The sequence below is a fragment of the Spermophilus citellus genome (assembly GCF_964194105.1).
Source record: "Spermophilus citellus genome assembly, chromosome: 6".
Taxonomy (NCBI): Eukaryota; Metazoa; Chordata; class Mammalia; order Rodentia; family Sciuridae; genus Spermophilus; species Spermophilus citellus.
Window position 1 is genome coordinate 100,382,221 of NC_138187.1, and position 18,461 is coordinate 100,400,681.

The 18,461-nt window shown below is 53.2% G+C and overlaps 1 protein-coding gene across 2 annotated transcripts in view; it reads left to right on the plus strand.

Moving 5' to 3' along the window:
* Window positions 1-18,461, plus strand: part of SIPA1L2 (signal induced proliferation associated 1 like 2) — a 145,043-nt gene that overhangs the window by 52,618 nt on the left and 73,964 nt on the right. For both annotated transcript variants that reach the window (XM_081298625.1, XM_081298626.1), the window contains exon 2: window positions 15,149-16,874. In XM_081298625.1, the coding sequence (XP_081154751.1) occupies window positions 15,395-16,874 (1,480 nt within the window). In that variant the 5' untranslated portion in view covers window positions 15,149-15,394. The remainder of the gene's footprint in view (window positions 1-15,148; window positions 16,875-18,461) is intronic.

The following is an 18,461-nucleotide window of genomic DNA, read 5'->3' on the forward strand; positions in this document are numbered from 1 at the left end:
GAGTAGAAATCAAGAACAGACAGCTCGGCCAGCAGGGGGGAGTTTTCCAGAAGTTTCCCACTGAGGCGTGGGGGTTGCTCTCCTGAACTGTGGCTCTGGTTTCCCTGACAGGCATTCCTGGTCCCCTGTGTCCGCACTGACTGGCCTGTGGAGCCCCGGCAGCAGTGGAGCAGGCAACTGGTCAGTGTGGACACAGAGCTTCACCTAGTGTGTGGCCAGCTGCTGCTGCGTGAACCCGTGAGAATGAGTGTGCCTCGCGTGTGTAACATTTGAGTGGAAAGGAAGCAGTCACTGCCACTGCCAGCACTCAGGAGGAGGACAGCACTGGGAACGTCCTCCTCACCTCTCCTGTGTCCCTGTGCATGGATTACAAAGTCACCACTGTGCTTTGTGTGCATGTAGGTGTGTGCTCCTGAGGAACTCCAGCCTGGTACAACTCAGTAGTCCATGTTCTTCGTCAACAGCATTCTCTGTGTTAGAACATGCGGCTTTTTTGTTTTGCAGAAGCCGACAGCGTTCTTGTCAAGAACGGACCTGGGTGCAAGAGGGTTGCCCTCGATGCTCCCAGGTTTGGTGTCTGCTCTGGAGCCCTGAGCACTCCAGGTTTACTAGGTCTAGCTAGGAATGCGGACATTTTTGCTAGTATTTACCCACATTGAGCTTCCCTTCTGTATGAAGATGTGGAAGGAAAGATTCGCTAGTGCCTTGTGGCTGAGTTCTGCAGAGTCAAACTGTTGGCTCAGGCTGCTGGGGTTGAGTCTGGGCTGCTTGGGTAAATCCAGATACTCTTCTGCTTCGCATAATTGTGATCACCCACCCGCCAGTGGATGAGGACTCTAGAGTGTGAAATTAACACATCAAGTGAATTTTATATCATGGTAGCCTTGGTTTGGTTTTTGCAAATTAAATTTTTCAGGAATTAGCCTCAGCCTTACAAAAGTAACATTAGTTTAGACTGGAAACCAAGCTGTTTCTGCAGCAGTTCCACCCTGAGAGGTAAGAGGTGGTTTGACTGGGATGAAGAGTCTTGTTGAATCGACTGTTCTTCTGTTTGGTGGAAACCACCATTGATCAAAGGTAACTGCCATCATAAGACCTGACCCCCATGGGTGTGAAGAAGTGCACCCAGGGATGACCATCCAGGAGGTGGTCAGCCGGCAGACACCGCCTCTTCCTAAGACTCCTGGTGAGAGTCCTTGTTTGGTGTTTGGGAAAAGATGGTTTTCTTCTCAGTGCTCTGAGGATGGGTCCATCTCAACCCTCTCAAGTTAACCACGCTCATTGACCCAACTACTAACAGGTAGTAATTTACAACAATGGACGTGGCCACCATGATCTGAGATCTGACCTCTCAGCCCCACATTGTCTCCCTGAAGGTCAGGCGAGGTCTGCCATCAGAGCAAGGAAGAGAGAAATGGAGCAGTTGGACTCAGGCCTGCACTGCCCATGCAGTGGCCAAGGATCCCTCCCCTCTGGAGGACAGACTCCAATCCACTTGGGTTCTTTTTCCATGTGGCCAGTGTGCCTACTGCCTGTCCCACGCTCCTCCCCTAGTCATGCGGTGGCTGATCAGGTAGTAGCTCTCAGGCCTGGGAATTCTTGCTCTTTGGAGTTGAAGTCCAGGGGCCAGAGGATCCTTTTCTCTATTTCCCAGTCCCCTGGGGAGTTTGCCGCAGATGAAGGCTCATGGCAGCTGGCGTCCTGGGTGGGGTTCTGTCAAGCGGGCAGGGGCTTGCCACTGTTTCCAGGAAGGTGGATTCTTTGTTTTGGCTGCTTCTCTGTACCAACACTGCTTTGCTGATGTGGAATAATGATTCATTTAAAAGTTCTGTGTCATTTAGATTTACGATGTTTCTGTCTCCTGCTGATCTGACTATGTCTTGGACTGGCACGGGGCGTCTGGCTTGCTGGCAGGGTGTTGTGTCTTCATGGGCCAGGTTCCCTGTTAGAGTGAGAGGGCAGAGCATGGAGGAGGCGTACCTGATCCCTAGACCCTCAGCCCTGCAGGACAGGTAGGACAGATGCCATGTTGTAAGTGTAATGTTGGGTGGGGTCTGCCAGAACACAAAAGGCAACTGCAGCTTCCTGAATCTGCGAGATCGTGGAGGATACCACTGGATGGCAGGTGCTCTTGGGGAACGGGAGTTAGTGCCTGGCCATGGTTCAGTGGGGTGGGAATGGAGTGGTAGGGCCTGGTGTGCTGGGTAGGAGAGAGAGTGATATGATAGGGTAGAAGGAAACGCATGGGAGACACTGAGACATGCTGAGTACCTGCCCCAGCTGGATGTGACGTGACTTCAGGCGCTTGGAGCCTTGGCCTCTGGCCAGTCAGGATGCTGCAGCCATGTGCTGGTAGAAAGAGCCTCAGGGGTGCTCACCCGGGAAAGGCATGTGGTGCTCTCTCTGTCCTGCCACTACCTTGCACACCTTACCTCCCGTGTCTGGTGGTGGACATGAGGCCAGCCTCGCAGATGCTCCCTCCTTCCTCAGAGGGGATTTGCTGGCACCTGCGGTAGCAGCTGCAGTGTGGCTGCTCTGCCCTCATGAATGCTTGTGAGTCCCCTGCGGGTGGGGTGCAGGTGCATTGCCCATGCTGCTTGCGGGATCTCTGTTGCCTCCCTTCTCTTCACTCTAGCTGCCACCCAGGGGCTCTTCAGTGGCCTTCGGTCTCTTGGCCCACTGGTTTCCTTGGTACTGTGCTCAGTGAGACATAGTATCTAGGTCTAAAAGTTTGAGGGAAATGAAGTGAGTTTTCAAGAGTCCTATTCTGTAACTTTGGGTGAGCTGTCCTGACTTCTTGTCCAAGGTGAAGTCTGCCCCAGGGCTTGATGACCTGGTTTAGGTTTTCATCTGTGGCGAGAGAAGATGCCTACTTTTTCAAGGCACAGGTTGAAAGACTGTCCTGCTGTTGGAAGCAGCTTGGCTCCTCCTGGACAACAGGCCGACCTGATTGGTGGTTCTGAGCTATGGGGTGCTGTCCCTCATGTTCGTAGCGCAGGAAGGAGCACATCTGCACATGTAGTACCTGGGCTGCAGAAATGCACTTGACCATCTTGTCACTGAAGTGGGGTAAGAAGAAGGGTTTTTTGAAGCCTTTCTTTAAAAATGTGCATGTGGTGATGATTTGGTTCCCTTTACCTTTAGCAGCAGTGGCCACCGGAAAACTGGCATGCCAAGAGGAGAGGTGTCTTGAGTGCTTCCTGGTTTTCCTGGGTTGGCCGTGGGGTGCCTCTGGCCACACCCACTGATGACCTGCTGGGGTCTTCCCAGGGTGACCAGGCTGCCGTGGTCCTTAGCTGTGGGTTGTCTTCTGTAAAGGTGGCCGTCCTTACTTCGGGATGCCATCTGAGGACCTGGGGCCAGCGTGGTGGTGAAGGCCTGTGATGGATCCTTCTTGCCCTCGGCGTGGCTTCCTGTGATGGACAGCAAGCTGGCGTTGTGCAGGAGTGGTTCTGGGCACTTCCCAGAACCCTGTATTCCTGCCCTTGTCCTCAGCTGCACTGAGTGGGCTCTCTTTGTACTCGGCTGGTGTTTCTGTGGAGTGGCTCTGGAGACCAGGTCTTTGCTGTGATGCATGCTGACTGCCAGGTGACATCAGGCTGTCAGGCTTTGTCAGGGACTGGAAAGGTGAATTCTGACCCACTGTCTGCTTTTCTGGCTACTCCTGGCATTTTGGTGAGTGCCTCCGTGTGGCAGAGTGGTTTAGGCTCTGTTCCTGTCTGTTCAAGGTCTGTCTTGGGCACTGCTGATAAGAACTAGGCCGTGGGCTGCAGTGGGAGCCGATGCCATCACCGCGGGGTTCCCGCTCCAGGCTGGCCTCAGGGAGGACAAGCATGGCAAAGAGGGCAGACTTGGCCTTTCTTCCCTGGCCTCAGCTTACCAGGGAGGGGGTGGTGAGTCTGGAACAGTTTTCTCTTTTCTCCTGGGCATGGGAGTGACGCTGTGAGAGACAGACGTGCTGGGGGCTTGTTTGGTGGAGGTGTCCCTTGTCCTCAAGGTGTCCCCTGCCAAGATGAGCCTTTCAGGTGTTTGGGTTGTAACTATATTTAAGTGTAAGCCTCTTCTAGAACTGAACGAGTAATGTCCATATTTAGCTGACTTGGCTTCTGGTTTTACTTCTATTCCATGGACACTTATTATCAGGAAGCAAGCCAAATGCTTCACAGAGAGAAGCAGGTTGAATTCTGCTAACTACAGACACAGGTGCTTGGTGTACAGACTCCTTCACTTGGAAACTCACTCCTGGAAAGCATTTCCTTGTTGTTATTTTAATAAAAATAATTGACCTTTTTGAGCCCACCCAAGTGGCCAGCGCCAGCAGCTATGAAAACGGGTGCTCACCCAGCGGCTGCTACAGACCAGCTCCTAGAAGAAGCGCCACCCATGTCTGGTGGCACAGGGTGCGTGCAATGCAGAAGGCCACCTCTGGGAGGATGGCCTGTGCCTCCCTCCCTAGTCTGGCGCCTGTGGCGGCTCTTGCAGAAGCTATTGGAAGGAAATCTGTAGCGTCCTGAGAAGGAACAAAGGGAGCTGTTTTGAGGGACGTGTTGTGGAAAGAGTTCTCTTTTTGAAGGCTCTGGTATTTGATAGGCTGGATAAAGTGTTGTTAAAAATAGACCTCCAAGTGTTTTGTTCCTCAGTGCCCCTCTGGCGCGGTGCCTGTGTGACCACTCACTGTGGCGCTGGGGCGTTTGTCCAGGGCCTGGGGTTTGGGCCTCACTTCCCTGGGTGGGGCGCTGACTGCACGTTCCTCCCCCTCAGTCCTTTCCTGGCCTCCACTGGTGGCTGCACTTGAGTGGCACAAGTGCCTATCACATGTCTTTCGCAGGGACAGACCAGAAGTCAAGGTAGAAGTTTAAAATTGAATTTATCCATTTTTGTTCTTAATTTTGGAGGAAACTCCTGCAGATGGAATGGGAAGCAGCGTGTGCCGCCTCTTCCTCCCCTTGCTGCTGGTTGCCTGTGGGCTTTAGGAAGGCCTGAGCGGGGCTGTCAGAGCCTGGGTTCTGTCCCTCTTAATCAGGTATAATGTGGAATAATGATTCATTTAAAAGTTCTGTGTCATTTAGGAAATTGGCTAGTCACTCAGTGGTCTCCCTAGTGCATGGTGACTTGAACGCATTGTCTGACTAAAAGGAAGGCAGGTCCACAGACTTGAAGGCACTTCCTGCGTGGGCTTCACAGTGGACAGGGACCTGGCAGGTCTGCTGGGACATCGTGCGAGGAGAGGGAGCACGTAAGCTGCGCCCTAGCCCTGGCTGCCTATACCCTCAGGCAGTCTGGGCAGTCACACAGGTAGCAAGAGGCAGGGCGCAGCCGGCTACGGTGCCCTGGTCCCGTCCCATGCCCTGGTCCTATCCTGTGCCCTCATGCTATCTGCTCTGATCCCTCCCTGGCTCTGGCACCTGTGATTCAGCAAATGCAGAGTGCTCACCCTGAGCACCTCGGCCAGGGCCCCTGTCTCAGTTTCAGCTTTACACGTCATAGTCGAGAAAGCATGGGCTGCCTGACAGGGCAGTGGGTGGGCCTGTCTGCCACTGTCAGCGAAAGCCACATCTAGTCGGGGCTCACCCCGTCAGGCTCTGGGCTGTGACTGGCACTCTCAAGGTGAAGGCAGAGTCCCTGTGCCTGGCCCTTACGGCCTAGCTCCTTGATGGACAATTGCCTTCGCAGCGAGACTCTTTCTGGTCACTGGAGCAGGGGGCTCAGCCACACCCATCTTCTTTCTCTCCTCTGGCCTTCTCTCGACCCTGCAGTTCCCACCGGTTTGTGCGGGTGCTGCTTGCTCCTCAGCTCCTATTGCTCAGATGTGTGTGGTGCCCCCTGCCCTGGATCTGCTCCCCCTGGGGGGTATAAGAGCACAGATGGGCCTGCATGCTGTGGCTGGAGTGTCTCTGGAGTGCCTGTTAGTCCTGGACCTGAATCCTGTCATCTTCACCTTCCTGCCAGTCCTGCAGGCTCCTCACTCAGCCACTGCCTCTAGATGACCCTCCCCTGAGCTTGCTCTACGCGCCACACCTGATGAGTTGCCCAGCGTCACCCTGAACGCATTGTCCACCCTTGTCCACCTTAAAAGCTTCTTGAATCTTTTAAATGACCGCTTGGGAAGAGGTCTTAGTGTTTCTGCTCAAGCTGTGCATCTGCTGGGTCTTCTTGGGTTGTCTCCTCCCCAGCAGAGGTGGCTGCTGGTCTGTGCTCTGCCCAGTACAGTGGTCGGGTGACACACAGCAAGGTGCTGCTGCTGCCCTGACCGTGGTAGCCACAGCGGTGACTGATGCTCAGAAAGGCAGATGCACTGCTTTTCAAATGCTTCCTGCTCTGTGTGATCCATCTGGCTACTTTCCTGGTTGATGGCACTGCTGCTACCAGGCTTGTTTCCTGTGAGAGGGGCAGTGGCCACTGGCCCTTGAGGTTGGCAGTCCTCTGTGCATGGGTTAAGCCACCCTCATATTGAAATTTCTATACTGATTTGACGAAAAAGAAGATAAAAATACCAAAAAAGGCACAGTAATCAAGTCTAGCTTATAGTGGGTGGCTGGATAAGAAAGTGCATATTTAAAACACTTGAGAGGTGTAAATTTCGACATGATAGAATGCAGCCATGCACCCTCCAATAGATGGCGGCTCCTTGAATCGTCTGTCGAGCTCTTAGACAGATGGTCCTTTGAGTAATGAACACTCTCCTTTAAATACAGCAAGATGCCATTTGGTAAACTGATGAAGTGGCATTATTAATACATATTTCATGCAGCAACAACAAAAATACCCAGGTGGGTGTGGATAGCTGGAGTTGAGGTAGATTCTGCGCTCCATCTTGTAGGTAACTACGCGCCTGGCCCCTTTCAGCCATCCCAACATGGGTCTCCACTTCTGCACAGGGAGGAAGAGGACATTCCTGGCATAGCTGCCTCCTTTGGGACACTCTACGTGAGAACCCGTTCTTCCTCCCTGCACAGGACTGTCACACACAGAGGTGGTGGGGACACGCAGGGACCAGGTACAGGCAAGGGAGAAGCAGCCTAGCGCTGCTTGTTGTTCCTGTGTGACTTAGAAGGCCCAGGTTCTCCTCGGGTTTGTGCCTCAGCCCCCGGAGTTTCAGGCAGCACCTGCCTCTGTTCATGTCCCAGAAAAGGGAGCTCCTGCCATCACTGAAGTGTGCCTGCCTTCATCACTCAGCTGCATCGCAAGTACATTGGAGGCATCTCTTGGCCTAGCACCCTTTCCCCAGGCTCATGGAGGACCAGGCTGATCCGAGGGACGTGTGGCCTGGAGGCTGTGTGCTTTCTGAGGCCGGTGGTGGCCATTTTTCTTAATCACTGACCCAGCCTCAGGTATTGCATTATGGTAACAGAAAATAGACTAACGGGTGAGCTCTCCCAGAAGTGACCGGGGGACACATCTCTCTCCGACTGTTGTGTAATTTAGCTGTGTGTTCCGCATATAAAATTCTGGTGTGATTTGGTGGGGAGAAGAAAAGAGTTCTCTTCACTTAGAGAAATGTGTTCCCATTGTCCAGAGGCTGCTCAGGGAACAGTTCTCCCACCCCTGCCCTGTGGTGTGGCTTGTGTCTCGTGTCCTTTCAGAGACAGGCTGTGAGCTTACAGGCAACATCTTGTCACTCCTTGTCTAATTTGTGTGCTCTGAAGTTCACTAATGTCTTTGAAAACGACTGCATTGTGAAGTTCTGCTTGTGGGGTTTTGGTAAGCAGGTGAGAAGTGAGTCCCCTGGACTGGCGGGTGCCCCTGCTGCCCAGCTATGAATGCCCCAATGCCTGGTTGTGCTCTGTGGTTGCTTCTGAGAGCAGGAAATGGCTTTCTGTTTTGTGATGGGTGCATCCCTAGCCTCAGAGTCACTGCAGCTCAGTTGTTGATGGTGCATACCTCAGTGACACTGGAGAAGGGAGGGACAGAACCACGCCTCAGTCTGTGTGTAACTCACTTTCTGAAGTGTGTCCAGCAGCTCTGCAGCGCCCAGAGAAAGCTGTGACTTATTTGAACAGAAAATCTTTACATATTGGCAGGGAAGGAAGCCACCAATACAGTGACTGAAAATCACAGCAGTGTAACCCCACTGCTGCTCAGCTCCAGACAGCGAGGTGATTACGTTTGGGCTGGGAAACTGGATGCTGTGTGTATCCAGCTGCAGATGACAGTTAAGGAGAGCCTCTCTGTTCCCTGGTCTTTTTGCCTGGGAGGAAGGACGGACGCTGGCTCCTGGGGCTGGAGTGCCATCTGGTTGCATGCAGTTCATCCTGCTCACCGCTGTGCTGCATGCGTGGACCACTGGTGTAGCCAGCAAACCAAGCTGCTGCAGCTTTGGGGGATGTAGACTCATGGAGCCCCATGATGTTCCTGTCATGTACTTTAGTCCAGAGTCTGGCCTCAGACGGTGAGAGCAAATACAAAGTGTATGCAGTAAGAAGCCAGGAGTTAGCTTGCAGCCACTGTCCCTGTGTATGCTGCATCCTGCATGTCCTGCAAGGCACCCCTGAGACTCTGCCTGCGGAGGTGCTGAGCCGTCTGGTAAAGGCCAGTGGGCCTGAGGCCTCTGGAGATGGGGATGTGCTCTGGGATCTGCTCCAGCCTGGACGGCTGCTTTGCTGCCTGTGGCTGTCCACCTGCTCTATGGCCTCTCTCCTGGAGAGGTGTGGAGATGAAGCTGCAGTGTGTTACAGGCTTCCTGTTCACAGGTGTCTGGGGCCTCTTGGTGCTGGTCTGTGGGCAGGTGGCCTGTACCACCCACTTCAGAGTGCTGTGATTGAGGTGGAGCAGAGCGAGGAGGCCCCAGGCATTCTGGGCTTGCTTTCCTTTTGCCTGTGGAGACCGGGCTGTGCATGTCGTCGGGATGCAGTCCTCTACAGTGCTGATTCTGCCGCGTCACACAGCAGGCCTTCTGGAGAGTCACTGAAATGCTGTGCGCCTGGGCAGACTCATGGTCCTCTTGCCAGCGGGGCTGAGCCAGGTGAAATGTGAGCTCAGAGGCTTTCACTGGTCAGCATGGGCACAGGCTGTCCTTTAAAAGGCAGGGATGTTCAGAGGGGACGGAGATGCTCAGAGCACCTCTGCTAGCGCAGCCTGAGGCTGTGGAGGAGCACATGCTGACAAAGTTTACCGGAAATAGCTTCTTGCAGATTCTTGAAATACTTAGCTGATTTTCTGAGTCAGGGAATTACTAGGCAGCAAAGCCTGATTTTTGTCATGTGCAACTAACAGTGTATACAAACCAGGCACCGTCCATTCATAGCCTCAGCAGACGGTTAGGGAGGAACACACAGAATGGAGGGGACACAAGGTCCTGGTGGGCTCAGCTGGGCCCAAGGATGAAGACAGAGACTGCTAGGACCAAGGACGTTGCTGCAGCACACATGGGGCAGACGCTTTCTGTTTGCCTAACTCACTTCTTTTAGCTCAGGGCCTGGTTTCTTGGACAGTGGGAAAGGCTGGGGTCAGGCATTGCAGGGCCCTGCTTGCTGGGCTGAGGAGTTTGCATTCTCTTCTGTGGTAGAGGGAAATGGAAGAGGTGGGAAGGGTTGAAAGGACCCAGGAGGATCAGATGTGCAAGTGTGAAGGCCATTCTGTGATGATTATGCACCAAATATTTGAGAACTTCTGCAAATAAGTGTTTTCTATGCAGCATATCATATGATTGGATCTCCTTGAGTAGTTCTTGAGAGGTGGACATCACGCCTTGGCATAGATGCAGCTCTGCTTGTAGGTGGAAGGTTCTATTGGGTGACTTTAGTTTCTAAGGTTGGTTGGTCAGCTTACAGTTCCTATTATACGTGCCTGCAGTAATCAACTTGTGAAGAAAAGATGCTTATCTTGGGTCCCGTGTTTAGAGGTTCCATCTGTGGTCGGTTGGCTCTGCTGCTTTGGGGGAGCATGTGGTAGAGCAGAACCACTTGGGTCACTGCCCGGTAGGCCCCAGGAGGCGAGGGCATGCCCCAGTGAGTGGCAGCTGTCCAGCAGGCCCGCCTCCCAGTCATGTCTCACTAGGGATCGCGCCAGGAGCGTGAGGGCCTCGAGGCAGTCAGGGTCCAGACTGCAGTGCTGTGTGTAGAGCACATAAATGAGTCTGTCCCAAACATTTCCGAGAAATAGTTCCCAGCCTGTCCTCTAAGTTAGGAGAATTGGAGCACTCGACTCAAAACACATTCTCTTGAGGCCCCAGAGTTGCTGAAAGCCGCCTGTCCTCTAGGTTATGTGTGTCTGTACTGGGATGGGAAGCCCGTGGGGCTTCAGGCTGTGCACAGCAGGAGTCCCCACAGTCACAGCTCCTGGGTGGCGAGGGTCCCATGTGGCTTCTCTTGGAGGATTTGAAACCAGAAGATGGGGTCCTCACTTCCACTCTCTGCTTTTGGGAACTGGGGCAGGCAGGAGAACATGATGGTGACATGAGCCCCTGGGAGGGGAGTGGGTGCCCAGCAGGGTGGTATGCTCAGTGCCTAGGTAGAAAGACACTTTCACAGGAGCAGACATTGCCATGTTGTCCTTTCCAAGTCCGTTACTGCCCTGCCATGTTGAGAAGGAAGTGTGTGTTGGCAGGGTAAAGAGGCCTCTGCACTTGGTCTTGGCCCTCCCCCACACCCGCATGCCTGGGTCCTCCTTTTCCATGGCCTTGAGACCAGTATCTTGTGGCAGGTTTCTGTGGAGGACCCCGTCTGTGCCTTGCAGTCTGGCCAGTGTTCAGGTGGGCGTGGTTGCGACTGCTGCTGCCTGAGGTCACTTGGCTCAAGAGGTTACCGTAGGGTCGAGAACTTTTCTGGGAGACTCGGAACAGTGATATTTTGCCAGTAGGGCCATACCTACCTGCTCTTGACATTGAAGACATCTCCAGTCAGTGAGTAAACAACAGGTGGGCTCCAATGTCTCAGCTGGAGGCAGGCACAGTTCCCAGAGGGTGCTCCCAGATGCCATCTCACTGGGCCCTGTGGCCTGACAGGTGGGTCCCATGATGATCTCTAGTTTGCAGAGAGGACAGAGACCCAGGTCAGGCCATCAGGCCACATCACAGGGTCACTTAGTGTAGCTGTGGTCCAACCTTTTGCCTGACTGTACTGCCCACCTGGGCCATCAGCCATTGTGACTCTTTCATTCCTGCTGAATGACGGGCACGAGGTCAGGCTTTCGGGGGGCTTTTCACTAAGAAAATCAAGGTGTGCCTGCTTCATGAAGTGCCCAGTCACATCATAGTTTGTGAGTTCCAGCATGTGTTTAATGTACAGATGGAAGACTGACCGTCCACAGCAGTCCTTGGGTTGCTCTGACGTTCTTCTCTTGTGCCGTTGGTGAGCTACGTACGTGTGTGAATGTGAATATTTCTTAATTCTCTTGTTCAGAATGGGCTCTGTTCTGAGAAATGAGCCGATCTTCATTACTGAGTGCTTGGCACAGCTAACTGCACACGCAATGGAGTTATGAGATAGTACTGGTACAGGATAGAACAGCATAGTGGAACCATCCAAATTAAAGCACTTTTTTTTTTTTTGGATACTCGGAATTGAACCCAGGGTCACTTAACCACTGAGCCACATCCTCGGCCCTTTTGTGTATTTTACTTAGAGACAGTTTCTTAGGACCTCACTAAGTTGCTGAGGCTGCTTTGAACTCAGAATCCTCCTGCCTCAGCCTCCTGAGCCACCGGGATTACAGCCTTGCACCACAGCGCCCAGTTTAAAGCATATTCTTTAAGCCTTTTTTTGGGGGGTGGGGGTTACTGGAAATTGAATCCAGAGATGCTTTTACCATGGGACTACCGCTCTAGCCTTTTTTATTTTGACACAAAGTTGTCACTGAGTTACTGAGGCTGGCATTGAACTTGAGCCATCAGTATTGTTAAGTATTTGGACATGAATAGGCTTTTGATGTCAGTGGCATTTGTAGTGAGTTTCCAGGCAGGGGGCTTCTGCTCCCTGCCTCTGGAGTGGGATCACTCCTGGAGGTGCAGTTCTGAGCTCAAGACATCTCCAGTCAATGCGTAAACAACACTGACTTGGCGCAGCCACCCCCGACTGGTCCTCTTGGAGACGTATGATGGCGCTCTGAGCAGTTTCTGGGCCTGTTTGCCCCAAGCCTGCTTTCAGTTCCTAGGCTCTGTGATTGATGTCTGAAGAGGTGAGAGGAAAGCAGCACCCATGGCAGTAGTCCAAGAGCCTGGGAGCTGTCATTTCGCCCTTGGAGCGAGAGTGTGGCCAAGGTTGTCCCTGAGCTCCTGGGTTAAGTTAGATTCTCTCCAGCTTTCCTCACCGTGTTTTATATCCACCGTGTTTTATATCTGAGCAACATCAGCATATGAGATGTTGGGAAGAATGTTTTGCCTGGTGGCCACAGAGAAGAAGCTGTGTGGTGATGGAGAGAGACTTGGGGAAGTGCAGGGCAGTCTTAGGTCACAGGGGCACGGCTTTGTAGGCAACGCTGGCTTATCTTGGCCCTCACTCTCTTGGAGCAGCTTCCCTGCTCTCCTTGACCAACCGAGGGGCTGGAGGTTGTCTCACCAGGTTAGTCCCCAGTGTGGCCCTTTGCTTCTGCGAATTCTGTCCTGCCTGGCTGCAGAACCTGCCCCTCAGGAGAAAGTCCCTTGAAATGTCAACGTTTGTAATTTTGATGGGACATTGAATCTCTTTTCTGTGGAGCATCTCAAGGTTCTGTTCAATGTATATAAAATCAGCAGCCCTAGTTACTGGTAGGAATTCTTTGCTGCTTTTCAATATTTATAATGCACGCATCATGAGGAACTTGCTGGAGGAAGGCTCACTCAGAGTTCCTCTCCGTGAGGCGTAATGTGTGGACGAAAACCTGGAGAAGACCCTGCAGTGATGTGGGACCGAGGTGCAAGGTGAATGCCAGTCCTTCAGGTGGACAGTAACTGACCTAAATAGAGAACAAATTGTGCTTGAGAACCGAGGATATAAAATGTATATCTGAAGAATTTTCTACAGAAGCTTTGTTTTTCTCAGACTTGCTTCCTGACGTTTTGATTTTGTAGAAAAACCATTTTGCCGATAAAAAGCATTAAAATTCAAACTTATGCTTGTGTTTCATACTAACATGTTTTTCAATCAAACCAGGAAAATGTGAAAACAGATTTATAATGGAAATGTTGATGTAGTTTGAGCTGAAGCCAGACACTCAGGAGGGAGACTGGGTTAAGCGGAGAGGCTCACAGACACTACATGGCAGCTTTGGAGGCTCCTATCCCTGTGTTCCCAGGTGCTGGTGTGCTTTCCATTGGCGCCTGGCTTGGGGCCCTTTGAACCCTTTGGGGAACTCTTTCTTCTGCCTGGGACCAGAGGGCCCAAGGTGTGCCGCATGGGTCTGGCTGCGGGGTGTGGGTCTGGGCATACACCGCTGTGGGACCGTGTATCGGAGGCTACCCATCATGCCTCGTGTGTTCATGGGTATAAATCACAGTTGTAGAATTTGTGTGTGGCACTCCCTGTTAGGATAGATTCGTTCCATGAGTCACAGCCTGCATGCTCCGTGCTATAGTTCAGAGGTGGGGAGAGTCTTGAGGTCAAGGGGAGCTGTGTTGGGGGTGTGTCGATGGGCTACTTGGCCAGATGTGACCACCCAGGCAGCCTTCCCGGTGTCCAGCACCACAGGACTGCTCTGCGGGTGCCAGCAGGGCCTGGTATGAGCGTGGGGGCACGCGGTATGGCTCCCGCTGAGGCCTTAGCTTCACACGGCTCACCAGTGCCACCCCCTCCTGCCTTCTCACTCAGCTCTGCTGACCGCCAAGGTTTGATTTTTATGAAGTCCAGTTACAGTTGCTTCTTGCTGTTGCCTGTGCTTGTGGCGCCACAGCCAAGTCCAGGGTCCTAGAGTGTTCTCTTGGAGTTCCTGGTTCTCACGTTCATGCTAGGTCTGTGGTCCACCTTGAGTTGGGCAGCAGAGTTGGGCAGCAGAGTTGGTAGGCTCTGTGGAATCCGAGCCCAGTGAATCAGACATGCTCCAGAAGACGGAGGGCTGTTCTCTTGTTCTTCTGTTGTCACTGTCTCCATTTCCAGGGATGCATCTCATAATGGCTGCACTGTGTAGGAAATTCCGTCACCCTGCGTCGGCCTGGATGCTCCGCATGGGAGTGTGGGCTGTGTGTCTACACGATTCCAGGCCCCTGCTGTGAAACCGCGTGGGTCATGCCCACACTGAAACTTTCCTACCGAGGGGAGGGCTACTGTCCTGGTCCACCCACCACTGGGCGTCGGGGGTCTCGGCTTCCAGCTGAACTGCAGCGTTCCTCACACTTGGAGAGGCAAGGGAAACGGGTTTGATCACGTCTTTCTTAGCGTTGCTGTTTTCAGAAGAGGTAGAGTTTCTCTTCTGAATTAGACTGTCATACGTGTGCTGGGAAAATATAAAATACCTATCAATATTTTGTCTCATCAGAGACAGAATAAATGAGAAGAAAAACATTTTCAAAGAAGAGTTGATCACATTGTTTCTGCCAGGTCAGCCACAGAGTTAACGACTTGCAGGTGTCTTTTGTTTTATCCAGCACGTTTGACAAAACGATTGTGGGACATACGAAACTTACTCTGAAATGCCAAATCCCTAAGGACCCCTCCCACTCTTGGGGGTCTCTGAGATGCGATTTGACCATGAGTGGTGGGTAGGAAAAGGCCTTGCCAGTGCCTGGTGTTGGCCCACACGGAATGTTGCACCCATGACTGCTGTTGCTCTCGCAACCGACGCAGCCTGTCAGGGTGGCCGCCATTAGGCTGGGCTGTGTGATGTCACCATGGCTGGGGCTGAGGGGCAAGGCTGCTGGCCTAGAGTGTGGGTCAGCCGTGGTGGGAGAGGGGAACACTGTTGGATTGACAGGTACTGCAGGACCGTGGAGTGTGGGCTGTGTGTCTACACAGCCTGGTTCTCACATTCATGCTAGGTCTGCCCCAGAACGTGTGACTGCAGGCATCCTAGGAAGGCCCTTGAGTGCATGGAAGGCTCTGTGTGTGGCTTCTGGCCACCCTCTCAGGGAACAGTGCTCCAGAGAGGAGAGGTGGCAGTAGCTCTGTGGAGACCTGAGGTTTTGACAGTTCAGGGGAATTGATGTGGGCAGAAGCAGGAGCAGAAGGAAAGAAGCCAGACCACAGAACCTGTTGACCCTGAGCTTCATCAATGCTAATGTCTGTTTCCTATCTTGACGTAGGTGAAGAGAATACCCCTGGTCAGCTGTCTGGAGGAATGCTGTTGAAAAGTAGAGGCAACCGAGTTGTCAACAGCCGAGAAGTGGGTTGGCTTGGAGAAACTAGACTCAAAGGACGTTGATTGCTTTTGGTGACGAAGAGAAAATAGTCCAGGCTTTTATGTGCCTGTATTCTAGAGTTGCAAATGGCAGTGGATGTAGGTTTACAGCAGTCTTACTGGTGACGCTCAGCTTCTCACCAGGTTGGACATGAGTGACCCAAGACAGCCACCAGCAGAGAAGCCCAAGCTTGGCAGAGCCCCTTCCCAGTTCACGGGCCCTCCTAGAATCATGCAGTCAGATGATTATTTTGCTCGGAAATTTAAAGCCATTAATGGCAACATGGGACCTGCTGCTTCCTTGAATGCCTCGAGTTCCAGCGAGAGTGGTGGTGGATCAGCCAGCAGTACCCCAGCCATGCCCAAAATGGGCGTTAGAGCCAGAGTGTCTGAGTGGCCACCTAAAAAGGACTGCCCCAAGGAGCCACCCTGCAAGACACTATGGGACAGCCGGTCTCAGAGCAGCCACGAGAGTGTGACATCCATTCTGCAGAATGGGCAGAGTGACCAGAGCGAGGGGCAGCAGGGGGAGCAGCTTGACCTGGGCTTGGTGGAGGCCAAGTACACCATCGGAGACATCTTTGTTCATTCTCCCCAAAGAGGGCTGCACCCCATAAGGCAGAGAAGCAACAGTGATGTCACCATTAGTGACATCGATGCCGAGGATGTCTTGGACCAGCGTGCGGTCAACCCCAACACTGGGGCAGCCCTGCACAGGGAGTATGGAAGCACATCGTCCATCGACAGGCAGGGCCTCTCTGGAGAAAGCTTCTTTGCTATGCTGCGAGGCTATCGCATGGACAACTATGACCCCAAAGCAATGGTCCCACTTGGGTTTCCTGAGTTTTTTCCCTGTGACTCTGCAATCTCCCCCAGCCTGCAAGCAGCAGCTCAGATTTCTCGGGGAGAATTTGTCCGCATCTCAGGATTGGACTATGTGGACAGTGCGCTCCTGGTGGGGAGGGACAGGGACAAGCCTTTCAAGCGCAGGTTGAAATCAGAGTCGGTGGAAACCTCCCTCTTTCGGAAGCTGCGGACCGTCAAGAGTGAGCATGAGACCTTCAAGTTTGTGTCTGACCTGGAAGATGGCCGCCTGGACAGGGTTGTCCGCCCTTGGAACTGCCAGCGGTGCTTCGCACATTATGACGTGCAGAGTGTCCTGTTCAACATCAATGAAGCCATGGCTACCAGGGCCAACGTGGGGAGACGGAAGAACACTACCACGGGGGCCTCGGCCGCCTCGCAGACCCAGGCGCCTGCAGGCCAGGCGGGCGGCTGCGAGTCCCCTCTGGGCAGCAAGGAGGACCTCAACTCGAAGGAGAACCTGGACGCTGACGAGGGGGATGGGAAGAGCAATGACCTGGTTCTCAGCTGCCCTTACTTCAGAAACGAGACGGGCGGGGAGGGCGACCGGCGCATTGCACTGTCTCGAGCCAGCTCAGCCTCTCTGGGCTCCAGTGAAAGCTGCTCCTTTGAGTCCTCCCTGAGTTCCCACTGCACCAATGCAGGCGTCTCCGTCTTGGAGGTGCCACGGGAAAACCAGCCTGTCCACAGGGAGAAGGTCAAGCGCTACATCATAGAGCATGTCGACCTCGGGGCCTACTATTACCGCAAGTTCTTCTATGGGAAAGGTAGGAGCCCGGCTGGCTGCGGTGTGCTCGGGGTGAGTCCTTAGGCCAGTGTGGCCTGCTTTGCATTGGAGCAGGTCCCTCAGGGTTCGGAAGACCGGCCCACTGGGCCTGGGCTCATCCTTGCCTCAGTCCTTGTTGCTGATTTGGAAACCCAGCTCTGCCTTCGCTGATTAACGATCCCCAGTGTGGAAGTGCCTTCTTTCTCTGTCCCTTGTCTCTCTCTCTCTCTCTCTCTCTGTAACTCTGTAACTCTGTCTCTGTCACTCTGTGTGACTGTTGCTCTGTGTCTTGCTCTGTCTTATCTCGGCCTCTCTGTCTCACTCCATCTCTGTCTCGCCCTGCCTGTCCCTTCCCGTCTGTGCGCATCACATCTGTCAAACTGAACTTACTCCTCACCCTTTTAATAAGCCTTCCCTGACAGGTTCTGTGTGTGGACAGTTCTGTGGCTTTTCCCACTCCTGTCTTCCCTGTATTTTGCTTCCACCATGTTGCTTTATGTACTGGACATGCCAGACCCTGTTGAAAGGACATGTGGGTTAGCATGATAGACAGGTGGAGTTTCTTTGTAGTTCTATGATTCATATATTAAGAAACAATTCCCTGGTGGTATTGTTTTTAAAACTCGTCAGTCCCAGGTAAAATGAATTATTTTGCTTTTGTTTGCATCTTTAGGCTGGAAGGGTACTTCCTGCAGAGGGATCTAGAGTCTTTGGCCTTCCACTAGTGTCCTTGATTATTGGGTTCCACGGGTGGCAGAGCACCTGGCAGTAGCACGTGGGTTTCCCATGTCCTCCTGCTTGGTGCAGTGGGCCCCTCAGCCCCTTCCTTCTTTCTCGGGGTTCTACTTGTCTGTTGGTCTCCACCTGCCACCCCTCTGCCCACAGGTGCTGCCTGGCAGAGCCCTCGTCCCTAGCAATGCTCTGTTCTGAGTACTTGCAGTTTTGGACTCTGGGGGCTTCCCTTGCTAGGGGTTAGTGTCACTCAGACCTCAGGAGGGCCTTGGGCCCCTTACAGCCCTGCAGTCACATGGACCCTTTCCCCAGGGATGACCAGAGTGGGAAAAGTCATTTGCCAGATAAGTTGCAGTTATAACATTGTTTCCCCCTTCTGCGTATTGATGTCGCCTATCACCATCACCACGCTTTCGCTAGGTCACGTAGGTCAGAAACGGTCACGAAGCTGGGTGAGCAGCACAGCTGAGCAAGCTGACATTCGCCCTGTGACACAGTGGTCACTGTGCCCAGAAGTGGTGTGCTGCCACAGTCTTGGTCTCACTGTGGCCCTTCTGCGGCGGTGCTCACTGTTGTGCTGTGTTCCAGTGGCGGAGCCCAGGAACCTTTGGCCTGTCCTCGGCCTGTGCAGTAATGAGCCATGACACGGGCAGCCCAGGTGTGACTCAAGGCTGGTCTCTGGGGGAAGTCGGTCGCTTCCAGAAAGGGAGGCCCTGGAGCAGTGGGCTTCTTGTGAAGGCTGCTTTTGTTGACGAACTGCGGCTTCCAGTGCTGACTGTGAGGTCGAGGCTTCTAGGCTTCTCATGCTCAAGATCCCCAGGTGGCTGATGCCAGAACATGCCAGTTCCGCATGCGT